Source organism: Morone saxatilis, unplaced genomic scaffold, assembly GCF_004916995.1.
Source record: "Morone saxatilis isolate NCDOM2014 unplaced genomic scaffold, NCSU_SB_2.0 Contig23, whole genome shotgun sequence".
NCBI lineage: Eukaryota > Metazoa > Chordata > Actinopteri > Moronidae > Morone > Morone saxatilis.
This window is the reverse complement of record NW_023339796.1, coordinates 2,085,531-2,098,090: the sequence shown is the minus strand read 5'-3', so window position 1 is coordinate 2,098,090 and position 12,560 is coordinate 2,085,531. Positions and strand designations below refer to the sequence as shown.

Sequence of the window (12,560 nt, the reverse complement as noted above, 5' to 3'; positions counted from 1 at the left end):
CGGCGTAACACCACACACACAACAGGGTCTGGGCCGAGTGCCCAGTGTGTCGTGCAGAGGCTGGGCTGTGAATGCCACCACTGACCACCAGCACAGCAGAGTCCTTCTGACCTCTCACTCTCACACACACTCCAACACACACTCCCACACACACACACCACACTCACAACACTCACACACACCACACCACCACTCCACGACACACTCCACAAGGCACCAAAACACATCGACACACACCACACACAGCACACACACACACACGACACACCACACGACACACACACACAAACTCAAACTCAAACTCAACACAAAATCTGAACTTACCACAGACCACAATTCTAATTCACAACAATTTATTTAAAAATAAATTAAAATTAAATAAAAAAAAATCAAGTGAATAAAACATTTAGCAGTTCAGATAAATATCTAATACTAATAATCTTTGGTTTAATCCAGAGGTTTGTAAACTGTGAGGGGGCGTCTCCCCGGGGGGGCGCTGTAGAGTTGAAGCTCTGACACACCTCGTGGAGGCAGTTAAGGTACTTTAAACCCAGAGTCCCTGATTGCTGCAATTTGCATCAAAATGTGTAAAACAAGCAGAAAACAGGGTTTATTTCTCTGATGCTTTCTCACTAGCTCTCCTCATAACCCACAGACTGCAGGCCAGACACACATCGAAGCCGTGTACACAAAATAAACGAAGCGAGGACACAACTGGAGAGTTTCACCGTTTGTTTAACGACCTCTGCCTGGATAGCCCCTGGTTTGTTTCTGGCTCACTGTGGAGCAGTGGAACTGGTACTCACGTCGGATTGGCCACTGCAGTACGACGTTTCTCTAAAATCTGATTCTGTTTCAACTTTTTGTTTTTCTTTTCAGTATCCCCTGCAGCCCCCCCGCCACCGACTACCCCCACTCAATGAATGGGAGGACTGGTGTTTGTGTCGGCTCTCAGTCACATCGAAGCAAACAGGCATGATACACATATTTTTAGATTCAGTGTGACTCAAGACTTTCATTGTTATTAATATACACTGGAATATGATTAGTCTCCAGTGTCCACTGCTAAACATCCATAAATACACATACAAATACCAGATAATCCTTAAACTAGTGGCTAAGAGTGTATGTCTTCAGTATCACAGACAATAAAGTCAATAGAGGTAAATAAGAAACAAATGAAGTAGATAAAGTGTTAGGCCAGTGTAAAGATACTGCAGGTTTCACAGAATGACGCTGGGCATGATGTTACCTCCTGGATGTTTGAGACGTCCAGCGCAGTGTGGATCAGCCGCTTGTACATTGGATGTTTAGTGTCTTTGCCCTTCTTGTTCAGGTCCACTGCCTGCAAAGTACAGGAGGGATAATGGTTTAATACTTCATCGAGAGGAGGAGGAGGAGGAGGGTGTTAGACGGAGTAATGAAGCAGGCACATGTGTGGCCAGCAGAGATGGAGGCATCATGGAGGGTCAATGAGATGAGCTTTAATACCATTTTTATAGGGAGCGGTGGGATGAAGTGAGACAGGAAGGGGGAGAACAAGAGAGGCGGAGGAAAAGTAAAGAGACTTCTATAGAGACTGAAGGAAGGATAGAGGAGATGAGCAAGCAGATGGAGACAGAGGAAGGCGTAATGGGAGGAGAATGAAGGGGATTTTTTTTTGTGGAGGGGAGTGAGGAGCCACAACCACAGTGCAGATTTAAGGCCGAACTAAATGTTAAAATGGGTTTCAAATCTATTATTAATATCTTTTTATTATCCAAATAAAGAAAAACACATGTAAGTGCCTCCGAGCTCCTGAGTGGATGGGCTGCTATGTGTAAACGTTAACAAACCTGTGCTGCTTATTGTGGCATTAAAGAATAAGGGTCAGTGTAGTCTGCTGCCAATGGATCTTCGTTTAGAAATAAAGAAACCAAAAACGAGGCGGTTTTCTACTTTTGTGTTGAAAATAAAAAACAGAAAATGGGAAAAAAACGGTTTTCCATTTTTTGTTTAGAAAAGAAACTGAAAACATAACCCATTTTGTTCCCCATATTTGTAAATGGTAGTCGGGAAACAGTTACAACTTACAGATTTTGGTTTTCTCATTTCAAAACAGTACTCTGACCAATAAGGCCCAGTGCACAGCATTCAAAGCGTGGCTAAAAGTGATACAGCAATTGGTAATGACTGCGTGGAATCACTGGCTTAAATGCAATGGTGAAAATTCATCTGACATGATTCAAATTTCATCCAAATCCATGCAAAACATGCAGCTCGCAGTGGCAGAGCAGAGCCTAAATCTGCTGAGAATGAACACATCTCTCTTAAGAAACATGACAAGAATTAAGAGATACATGAGGTAGAAATAAATATAAGGTTGCTCTCACCCTCTCCTTCATACGCTGGACGATGAAGCGCAGGTATTTACTCATCTCCTGTTTGTTCAGGTTCTTCTTTTTACTTCCCTGCAGGGAGGAAGGAGGGATGATGTGGAGAAAAGAGGAGAGAGGGGGAAGTTTAGAACCACAGCGGGTTCTGATCTGACCCTGTAACCCACTTGAGTACATAGACACACTTTGTACTGCACACACACAATGTCAGAAATATACAAAGGCAAGAACCTGGCAGCGGAGACAGGAAGTTAAAAGAGGAATAAGAATATTCAGACACACAGAAACAGAGCGACATAATTAAAAGTGAGAAAGAGAAATACTGAGGAATAGTTTATTGAAGGGTGAAAAACAACCACCAACGTTGGTTTCAATTAAAAATACTGACACTAACAACAAACTGTCTCTGCAGTGAACTCATTACTTAAATGTAATGAAAATAACACCGTCACTGGGGTAAAGAGGTTAAGACAAAGGTAGTCAGCATGTTTGACTGTTTTTGTCTGGGTTATTACAGGAATGTTATTAAATATGATCATAATGAAGAGTTCCGACAGAGAAAGTATCACTGTAATAGCAGTGTGGAAGGAGGTTTTACAGGTTTCAACAGGTGAAATTCACTTTAATATAATTTTCAATATAATGCCTTTTAAGACCTATTTCACTTCCATACTGGCAAAAAGGTACGAAGGATATGAAGGAAAACTGGTATTGGTTCCATGTTGGGTTTGTTTTGTAGTTGTTGCAGCATGATCAATATACATTGATGAAAGACTGATAACTGATAATGTTAACTTAAGACCTGTCAAAATCAATTGGATGATTGGATGATTGGATTTTAGACTTTTTAAAGACCCCGTGGAAGGATTAACAGAAAGAAAATGACTGAATGTACATTGTCCCCATTCTCTAACATTAACCCTAAAACCTTTTCTTAATCCTCAAATGGCCCAATAATCAAGACTGAACAAAATGTCTTTCCTTTCCAAAAACATGCTCATTACTCATAAAAACCAGACATAATACCCATTATGACAACCACACACACTTCCAGGTTTGACCGCCTTACCCTGCAGACGACACACTGCCAGTGGGATCCTCCGTCTCTGGGCTTGAAGTCCTCCGACAGACACTTGAGGTGATAAACCCGGAAGCAGTTGTCACACGTGAGGACGTCGCCCGGTAGGTGACACTCGAAGCAGTACCAGTCGTGGCTCTCCGTCTCCCACTCCTGGAGGGAAGACACGGCAGAGCACAAGTTTGGGTGACCCCCCCCTCCAACCCGCCTAAGCACGGCAGGGGAGGAAACAACTCTCTTCATCCTGAGGTTAGGTTAACGCCAAATACAAGAGAACACTGGCTGGTGTCTCGTTAAAGTGGCTGCAGGTGTATACAAATATTTCACTACTTTGGAGTTGTTCCAAAATGCATCAATCCAACAAATCCTAGTACTGCTTAGACAATTCCAGCTGGTTCCACCAATGGCTCCAGATCTGGTAGCACAACTGTTATATCTGCACTCTCATTCCTCTGTATTTTCACCAGCAACTTCATAATACACCATTTAATTTCATTTCCACACGAAGCACTCTAAATCCAAATTGAACAGAAACTTTCACACAGTCTTAAACTTTAAATCTTCCTGAATGTGAATATGGAAATATACAGAAGAGTAGCGGTATTCAGTGAAGGAAGAATAAAGAAACTGAAGTGATTTTTGTGAAGTTCATTTAGACAAGTCACACTGGCCTCAGTGACAGCAGGCGGTGACAGCGTGGAGTTCATAGCATTTAGCCGAAAGGTCTCAAATTCAAACTGTGAAGCAGCTAAAAGGAACTGAGAGGGAAAAACGGATGAGAATAATAAATCTCCTCCTCTATTAAAATAAGGCTGAGCAGCTTTTCAGCAAGTGGAGCTGCTGGGTGTCAATAGCAAAAAAAAACTGATGTATATATGAATGTGTGGTTGAATTACTGCCAAACACTAATCTGTTTTAAAAAAAAAAGATCTATTGAATCATTTCCAGACATTTCTTCATTTTTGGAGCGTTTGAATTTGTGGTTGGAAGGTGCTGAACGGATGAGAGTGAGGCCAGATTAACAACTTATTCAGTGCATTATTTATACATGGTTTCAACTACTTAAATTTAAGACTTTTTAACACTGTTACGAATGCAGTGAAAGACCTATTTCACTTCCATACTAGTAAAAAAGTACTTAGGATATAAAGAAAAAACAGTATTGGTTATATGTTGATTTTGCTTTGTCGTTGTTTCAGCATGATTAATAAAAAAAAGCGAGATAGATTCAGCTTCAACATTAACTTCATTAATCCAATCATTTATTTAATTAAAATCATATTTAAGATATTTTAAGGTCTAAAAATCTGATTATTAAATGTTTAAGAACCTGCAGACACCCGTTACAGTAGTCCTGTTTTATTCTAATTTTCATTCATGGGTTCAAGTGAAGGGCACAGAGACGGAAGTATGAACAGCTAAAAATTCAACTCCTCAACCTGTCAAGAGTCCAACTCCTCCCACTCACAGTCTGGACCGACTCAGTAGGGGAGAGCAGGCGAGTCGTGACTGAGTGTCACTCAATGAAAGCTTAAAAAAAAAAATTTAAAAGCACTTCACTCTCTTTCTTGATTTTTTTCTCCATGTGTTCATGTGGCTGGGGTTGGACTGGACTGGAGGAAGCAGACTGATTGATCTCAGAGGAGAATATCTTATCGGGAATGTGTCTTTACACCAAAGACTTTCACGAGAATGCACGCTGCAGCATGTTCTTCTGTTTCAAAGCACACGTGCAGATTTAAACCAATCTGGACTAGAGCGCCTTCATCGGAAGTCTCGGGGTAAAACGAGGCCAAACACAACCATAAATAGTCATGAGGACAAATGAGTGAAGACAGCTCTGACATTCGCTGTGCCAGTGAGGCTGCAACACCAAAGACCCTGATCAGAAGCAGGACCTGCCAGGAGGAAGCGCTCTACACTCTGAAATCCAGGGGTTCCTCAGGGGCCTTTTAAAGGATCAGCTACAACTGTTTGATACCTCACCAGGATCAAGAAAGGGAAACGTGATGGGACGTTCGTCTTTACAACTTCAAGGCTTCAAAGACTCTAAAGTAATTACCAGAAGAATAACTGATATGGTTGATCAGGTAAATGACAATTAGTTGCAGCCCTAAAGTAATATATTAATAGAGAAGCTTTGGTCATTGTGGATGTTTTCAAAACGCTTTTTGTAAAAGTCCTGTCTGTAATAAATCTTTTAAAAACATTCAAAGTAAATCCAGAGACCGTTTTTTTGACGCCAATAAAGAATTTGACAATATAGCAGCTGATTTTCCTTTTCTCGTACGTACACTGCACATAACGAACATAGACAACTTTTTTTAGAAGAATTCCTTTGATTTTTATCCTTAAACTCTTAGACACATCTTCTTATTTATACATTGATAACGATACACCTGCGATAAACTGACTGATAAATTGGCCAATATATTGTAGGTGTATAATCTTTGTAGGCTACATTTTCTTCAGGCAGTACGATCAGATAGGATTATGGATTGTTACATTTTAGGTCATTCTTTGGTTTATACACAGATTTGTTAGCAATATACTCAGTGGTGATCATATATTTATAGCACACTCTCTCTCCCAGGGTTCATCTAGGAACACGTTGAGGCAACCGCCCCATTCATATTCCCAAATGAACAGACCTGAAGGAGGGAAATTTCTCCAGGGTTCACAATTAACGACAATTACATGTGCGAATATACACACGTGGATGAAATCCATCCACAGTTTCCTCAAAGGACTTCTACTTTTTAGAGCGTAAGAGATTCTTCACCCACACAAACACTTGACAACACAGAAATGGTCCTCGAGTTCTGTCGAATGTCAACAGGCACTTCACTATTGTTGGACCGTCTGATGAAAGACAAGTGGCTGACTTCAAACGGCTGGAGCCCAGGACAGAGTGTCTCAGCAGGGGAGTTTAGTCAGGAGTGCTGATAGTATTGGGCCCAAGCAAACCGGATCTTATTACAGCGACAAAGTTTGAGTACCACTGAACGTTAAAATAACAGCAAAACATCAGAATGTTTAATTAAAAAGTTAATATATTCTAATAAAACTGTGTTTAATCCAAGTTCAAAAATATTTAAGCCCTCAAATTTACCTAAAACATAAAAAAAATCAGGGGAAAAAACAAAGCCAGAAAATCTAAAACTTCTCTAAACTTCCATGAAATACCTCAGTGCTTTTCAGAGGGAGAAATGGGCCTTGACTAACAGCTGCCAACAAAGGCAGGAGCTTGGATAATGGTGGAGGAGTTGAGGCAGCCAGAGTGTTGGCTGCCTTCAGTCATCTTTCCCACCGCGCTCGTTCTCTGGTTAACAGCTCTGCGCTGTCAGTGTCAAGCTGGGACACGCCACAGAGCCGAGCGAGGCTGAGCGGCGGGGTTAGCGTGCCTCCTAATGACCTGCACAAAACAACTCCAGGATACATCTCCACCGCCTGCTTCTCTAAAAGGTAAACTAGCTTCACCTGTAGTTTGGCTGTCTAAAAATGCACCTTCACAGGTTGTACCAAGGTTTCTACACATACGTATTTTTAAAACTCTTTCAGGATTTTGGCTGGTGCACATTTAGGCTATTAGTGGTTGGTGGATTTCACAAATGAGGCACATCACTTTTGCACAACAGCCACCAATTTACTCACATGCATAATCAAACTCCAAATGAGATCCTATATATTTATTTTTTACTACATATCACTTGAAGGTACAGGTGGGCAACATGGATAAAATCCTCTCTCATGGTACAGGTAATTGTAAATGAATGTCAGTATATATCATAACACAACAACAGTATTTCTAATGGATAAAGTCACCAAACATGAATGTCTGTTTTGGCTTTTTTTTAAGCAAAAGAAATACCTGACAAATAACTTCAAAGCACTTAAATCACATTGATGCAAGAATTCATATAAAGTCCAATATTACCATTAAGCAGTCCTGCTCAGTGATTTGCAACACTGCCTATGATGTTAAAGGAAAAGACAAAATGATATGGTAAAATATGTGACAGTACAAAAGAAATATCAATGTATATTCAGGAAATAGTCTGACTGAGATGGTGAACCACTTTAAATGTAGCATTAACTGTGTGAAACAGCAGCTCTCCTCCTCTTCCCCAGGGCTTAGTGTTTTATTACATGAGTGTAGAAACTGTTTGATGTTAGCCGAGGTGGTCTTTGTTTTAAGCAAAGTGGCACCGCCTCCGTTATGAAACCCCGCGCTCAGTACCAACAGTGTTATTACACAACTGTGATAAACTGATCTGAGAGCAGCCTTCAAAAAAAAGTGTGAAAAACACTGAGGAGGGTGTAAAGATGAACACAGTGTTTGCAAGGAAGTTCATTCAGCTTCGTCAGAACAATGTGTTAGTAAGCTAAATGAAATAATGTGGATTTGATCCCTTTTACAGTGTGTTAAGTTCTTACTGTCAAAGTGCATCAACACATCATATCACATTTATTAACATGCATCACCAGTGTGCCGATTGTAATCAGTTTAAACTAACTTCCATCACTTATCAACAAAGCATCCAATTGTTGTTTTAAGGAAATTCAGGGTGTGAATTCACAGATAAAAAGGTAATCACTTTGGGGGAAACCTGGATTTAATCCAATCTGACTAGAGGCAGTGCATGTAAAACTTGTTTTTCAAGAATCTGAATTGTTGCCGTTTCAAATGTTATGATCAGTGTGTAAATGTGCGGTTATCTGTTTGAGTAAATATTCCTGCGGTCGACACAAGGACACAGCACATGCCAGCTGGATTGAATCCAGGCACCTGCNNGGGGGGGGGGGGGGCTGTCTCTACTGCTCTACAGTGTTTCTCACATTTAAACTCTGTCCACTGACTGCGAGCCTGACAGAACCAGCCGGCTGTGTTTCTAGAAGCAGACATCGAGAAAACTACAGCGCACAACCACACAAACCACAACCACCCCTTCCTTCCCTCTCCCCACCTCCACTGTGTTTCATCAATTAAATGAAGAAAAAAGGAAAATAAGCATGCCAGACAGAAGTTAAGAACACGGCAGAACACACCTCCTCTGAGGAGAACTACAACTACCAAAATACTACAAACGCACAGATGCTTGCTACCAACCTGCGGCTATGCTAGCATTGCTTGTGATCTCACATTAAAATGTGATTCAATTACTGTTCAAGCTGTAATTTACACTTGATGTTTGACTCTAGTTGGCGGTGTCTGAAAGCCAAGCACTGGACGCAGCTTAGAGCCGGACCAAGGGACTGTTTGTGTGTTTAAAAAATAAAGAAATCAAGCAACGGCACATCTGTAGATGAGTAGCGAGCACATATTTCATCATCATCAAATCACTTCCACAAGAAATTTGGCCACGTAGACACAGCGCTGCAATGGACTTTCATGAAGCTTTTTACAGTGTGAGTGAAGGACAGCAAGCAGCTTCTGGCAGTGGGTTTAATTCTGTACTGTAGGCCCGCATGCAGACAAAGGTCCAAATGGAAACCTGATATGTTTTTCAGCTTTCACCTTGTGTGATAATTTCATTTAGCTGCAGCGAGCGGAATCACAAGCATTACAAAGTGCAAGACGACTGAATTTCTCGCCACTGGCACTGAAGGCTTTCTGCATCGCTTTAACACAGCCTACAACGTGTGCACTCACCAGAACATACTGTATGCTGTTTGCAACCTGCATAAAAAGATTCACTCCAATCCCTGACTGCACTGCATGTGGCAGAACCGATTTCTCACAGAATGATGTTAGTTGAGAGCGGGGGAAAATGAAGTGATCAAATGAAGAACAAACCCTGAATTGGAGAAGAACAATGCAGCCCTTACCTTGCTTCCCTCGGCTTTCGGCTCCTGTGATTGCAAGTGATTCAGAGAGTAGTGTTTAAAAGTCCTGCTGCTAATAAAAGGACCTGAGCTCCGCTGGACAACAGTGTTGTGTCTTGAGAGGCCAGATTTGAACAGCAGATCATGTAAATATGTTGTTACTGACACCACACAATACAGACAGAGCCCACAACTATTCAAATCCCCCATCTCTCATGCTCCACCATTCCCCTGGCTGCTTAGATGCAAAGACTGAATCTACTAAATCTACCTTGAGTCAATATAGACCTGAGCATGTTAAATCAAAACCACTGTTTAGGCAAACTAGTTCATGTTAGAGCTGAGAAAAGAAGCTAAGTTCCCTATCATATTATTAGTTATTCCTGTTTTCCCTGCATGATAATGCTCAGATGGTGCTGGTGCAGTTAATGAGTAAAGCATAACGGATACTTCCCAGGTGTTAGCACCTGGTGCAAAAAGCACTGGGATTAAAGCAGCCACCAATTACATGTTAATGCCACTTGCACAGTAATCCATTAAGTGCTCTTTGCATTACAGATAGCAGAAAACATGAGGATTCTCCCACTGAGTGCAGAGCTACTGTGACAGAGACAAGTGAAAGCATCACCGTTCCTCACAACTAACAAGGGAAATAACAGACTTCAAATGACGAGCAAAATATTAATATCACAACCGGCTGCTGAGCAAGTCCAGAGAAACACACTGCACTGTTTAAAGGCTGCTTCCACATTTTAAAGTCCTTGATGGCTAAAATATCTCTCTTTTTCTGCTCTTATTTCTTAACTTTATACTTGTACATGATCGCTGATCACAGTAATGTTTGCTCCATGTAACGTCTGCGTGCTGTGGCTGTTAACACTGTGTTCACACTGTGAGCAACCTGACAGATGGGTGGCTACATCCTGATGCTGCACGATGTAGGACGCGTGGTCTCAGTCGTGGCTCCTGTGGTACGTTTGTCAAAGCAAAATGTTTCAAGTTCTAAACCAAAGAAAGAATAACTCTATTCATAAAATTAAAAAAGTTCCAACAGCCATTTTTCTAGTGTTGCTTTTGAGATTTTGTTTATTATTGTAACCTTTATAGAGCTGGAAACAATTAGTTGATTAGTCTATCAATAGAAAATTGATCTGTAACTATTTTAAGAAGCTGATGAATCATTGGAGTAGTCTTTGTCTGGTTCCAGCTCATCAAATGTCCGCACGTTCTGCTTCTCCTTGTCTAACATTACAGTAAAATTAATATGTTTTAATGTTTTAAAAACTGATATTTAATGTCATTACACTCAGCTCTAGGAAACTGTTTCCTGATGTTTTTTGTTTTATTTTAAAGCAAATTATTAATGTATCAACCACAACAATAATCAGCAGAATTAAACTTATCATTAGTTGCAGCTGTAAACCTTTTTTAATAAAGGTTTTAAAACTACATCATGAAACTAGATCCCATCAGGAGGGAAACAAGACGTCATGTTTGCTGTCAGAGGCCACTGAAACCAAGAAGCTGTAATTAAACTTTCAAAGTTCCCTTCAACATTCAGCTCTGTGAGAACTCTTAACTTCCAGGGATTTGCTCACAATGTGAACACACAGGCACCGACGCCAGATAAACACCTGACAAACAAAAGGATGAATCTGCTCACTTTTGGTGAATAATAAGACAGAATCTAGACAAAGGATTCAACCGTTGTGTGTCTGGAACCCGTTAGACTTACCATCTCATCCCCGGGCAACCAGTATCCTTCCTGCTCGATGCCGGCTTTGGAGCCCTTGCAGCCAACAGTCAGGGTCTCCACCACCAGGCCGTCCTTCACGGCCAAGCTCAGCTGTCTGGCAGTCTCCTTAGGGTGCATGCCAAACACACGGCTCAGGTACCTGGGCGGGCGGAGGTACAGGAGTGATTAAGCAATGTGCAACGGCAGCCCAACATGAACATTTAAAACCTCAACCTCCTGTAGGTGCTGACCCAACACTGTCGTCATCACACATTTTATTCTATGCTCTTGAAATGACTCGCCTCTCAGATTAGTAATTTTCCACCAACAATACCCCCCAACGCTCCATAACTGATGTTTATACCACCCAAGAAACAGATTACAGATACATGTGGGTCGACATTACAAGCCGTCTTTCTCATCTATGTCCTCCTCTAATGCTCCTACATTTTCCAGTTTGGGAGCATGTGATTCAAATAATGGCCCACTTTATTGGTGCAGCTGCCTGCTGCCTGGCAGTGAACCTCTCTGAGCAAGGTCACGTATCCTCCACTGTGGCAGACAGCCAGCCAGAATCAGTGAGTGAGGAATCAGGTGAGAGTCTGTGTTTACTTGTGGGTTACAATGGAGAGGCCTATAGTATGTCTGTGAGGTGAACATGAGTCAGACAGGATTACTCAAACCAAAGATCTTACAGTGGGGCTAACGGGGAACCCACACGAGGCTCCACGAATTAACAATGGGAGATTATTTTCATTGATCAAAACGTGAGAAATAATAATAAACCCATCAGAGTGGGTAGAGTTTGTAATGCCTGTTATGTCAACGAAGAGGTAAAAACTCAAAGAGCTCTAGTTAACGCTTACGTGACAAAGAAACCAGCAACTGCTCATATTCGAGAACGATCTGATGCAATCTGAGGGAAATAAAAAGTCCAATTAATTTTCTGTCTATTTCACAAAATCTTTCAGCTCTAACTTCAACGTTGCTGATGTGTGTCGAGTTACTGGGCAACATATGTTGGCGTTAACTACCAAATAACTACCGTGTACTCCCTTCATTTATATGCATAAAAATGAAGTTACAAACAAACGTACTTAACACATTTCATGGATTTAAATCATTTTGAAGTTGAGAAGCAAAGTGAAAGTGTGTTTGGTGCTTTTGTTTAGTCTTTATGGATATTTGTGGTTGTTCTGTTGCGATTGATGGCGTTACCTGTATCTTTGGTTGGTCTATTTCTTCCTAACAGACTGATCATTCTGAATAGAAAATGGTGACTAATTAAATGTCACCAACGTTACAGTCAGTTAAAGATATAGCTTTATAGCTATAGGTTAATGATGAACTAACTGATGTGAAGCAGCCGGACTGCTGTGACCCTCCTGTACATTTACATCTATGTGAGCGAGGGCAGTTAATTATTCGCCCCTGACTTTAGCCTCCTTTATTTCCACAAAACCAAAGTCATCACCCTCTTAGCCACAAAGCCTGCTGGGTGAAACTAAGCTACAATGGGACTGGATAGAGTGTGTGTGTGTGTGTG

At 41.2% G+C, this 12,560-nt stretch overlaps 1 protein-coding gene across 6 annotated transcripts in view; it reads right to left on the bottom strand.

Moving 5' to 3' along the window:
* zmynd11 (zinc finger, MYND-type containing 11) overlaps positions 1-12,560 on the bottom strand; it is a 21,773-nt gene that overhangs the window by 6,569 nt on the left and 2,644 nt on the right. For 4 of the 6 annotated variants that reach the window (XM_035671469.1, XM_035671471.1, XM_035671470.1 and 1 more), the window contains exons 3-8: positions 11,015-11,174; positions 9,283-9,306; positions 7,391-7,426; positions 3,445-3,606; positions 2,373-2,450; positions 1,253-1,345 (exon numbers count right to left, since the gene is read on the bottom strand). In XM_035671469.1, the coding sequence (XP_035527362.1) occupies positions 1,253-1,345; positions 2,373-2,450; positions 3,445-3,606; positions 7,391-7,426; positions 9,283-9,306; positions 11,015-11,174 (553 nt within the window). The remainder of the gene's footprint in view (positions 1-1,252; positions 1,346-2,372; positions 2,451-3,444; positions 3,607-7,390; positions 7,427-9,282; positions 9,307-11,014; positions 11,175-12,560) is intronic. The other 2 variants (XM_035671473.1, XM_035671474.1) reach the window with 2 other exon arrangements.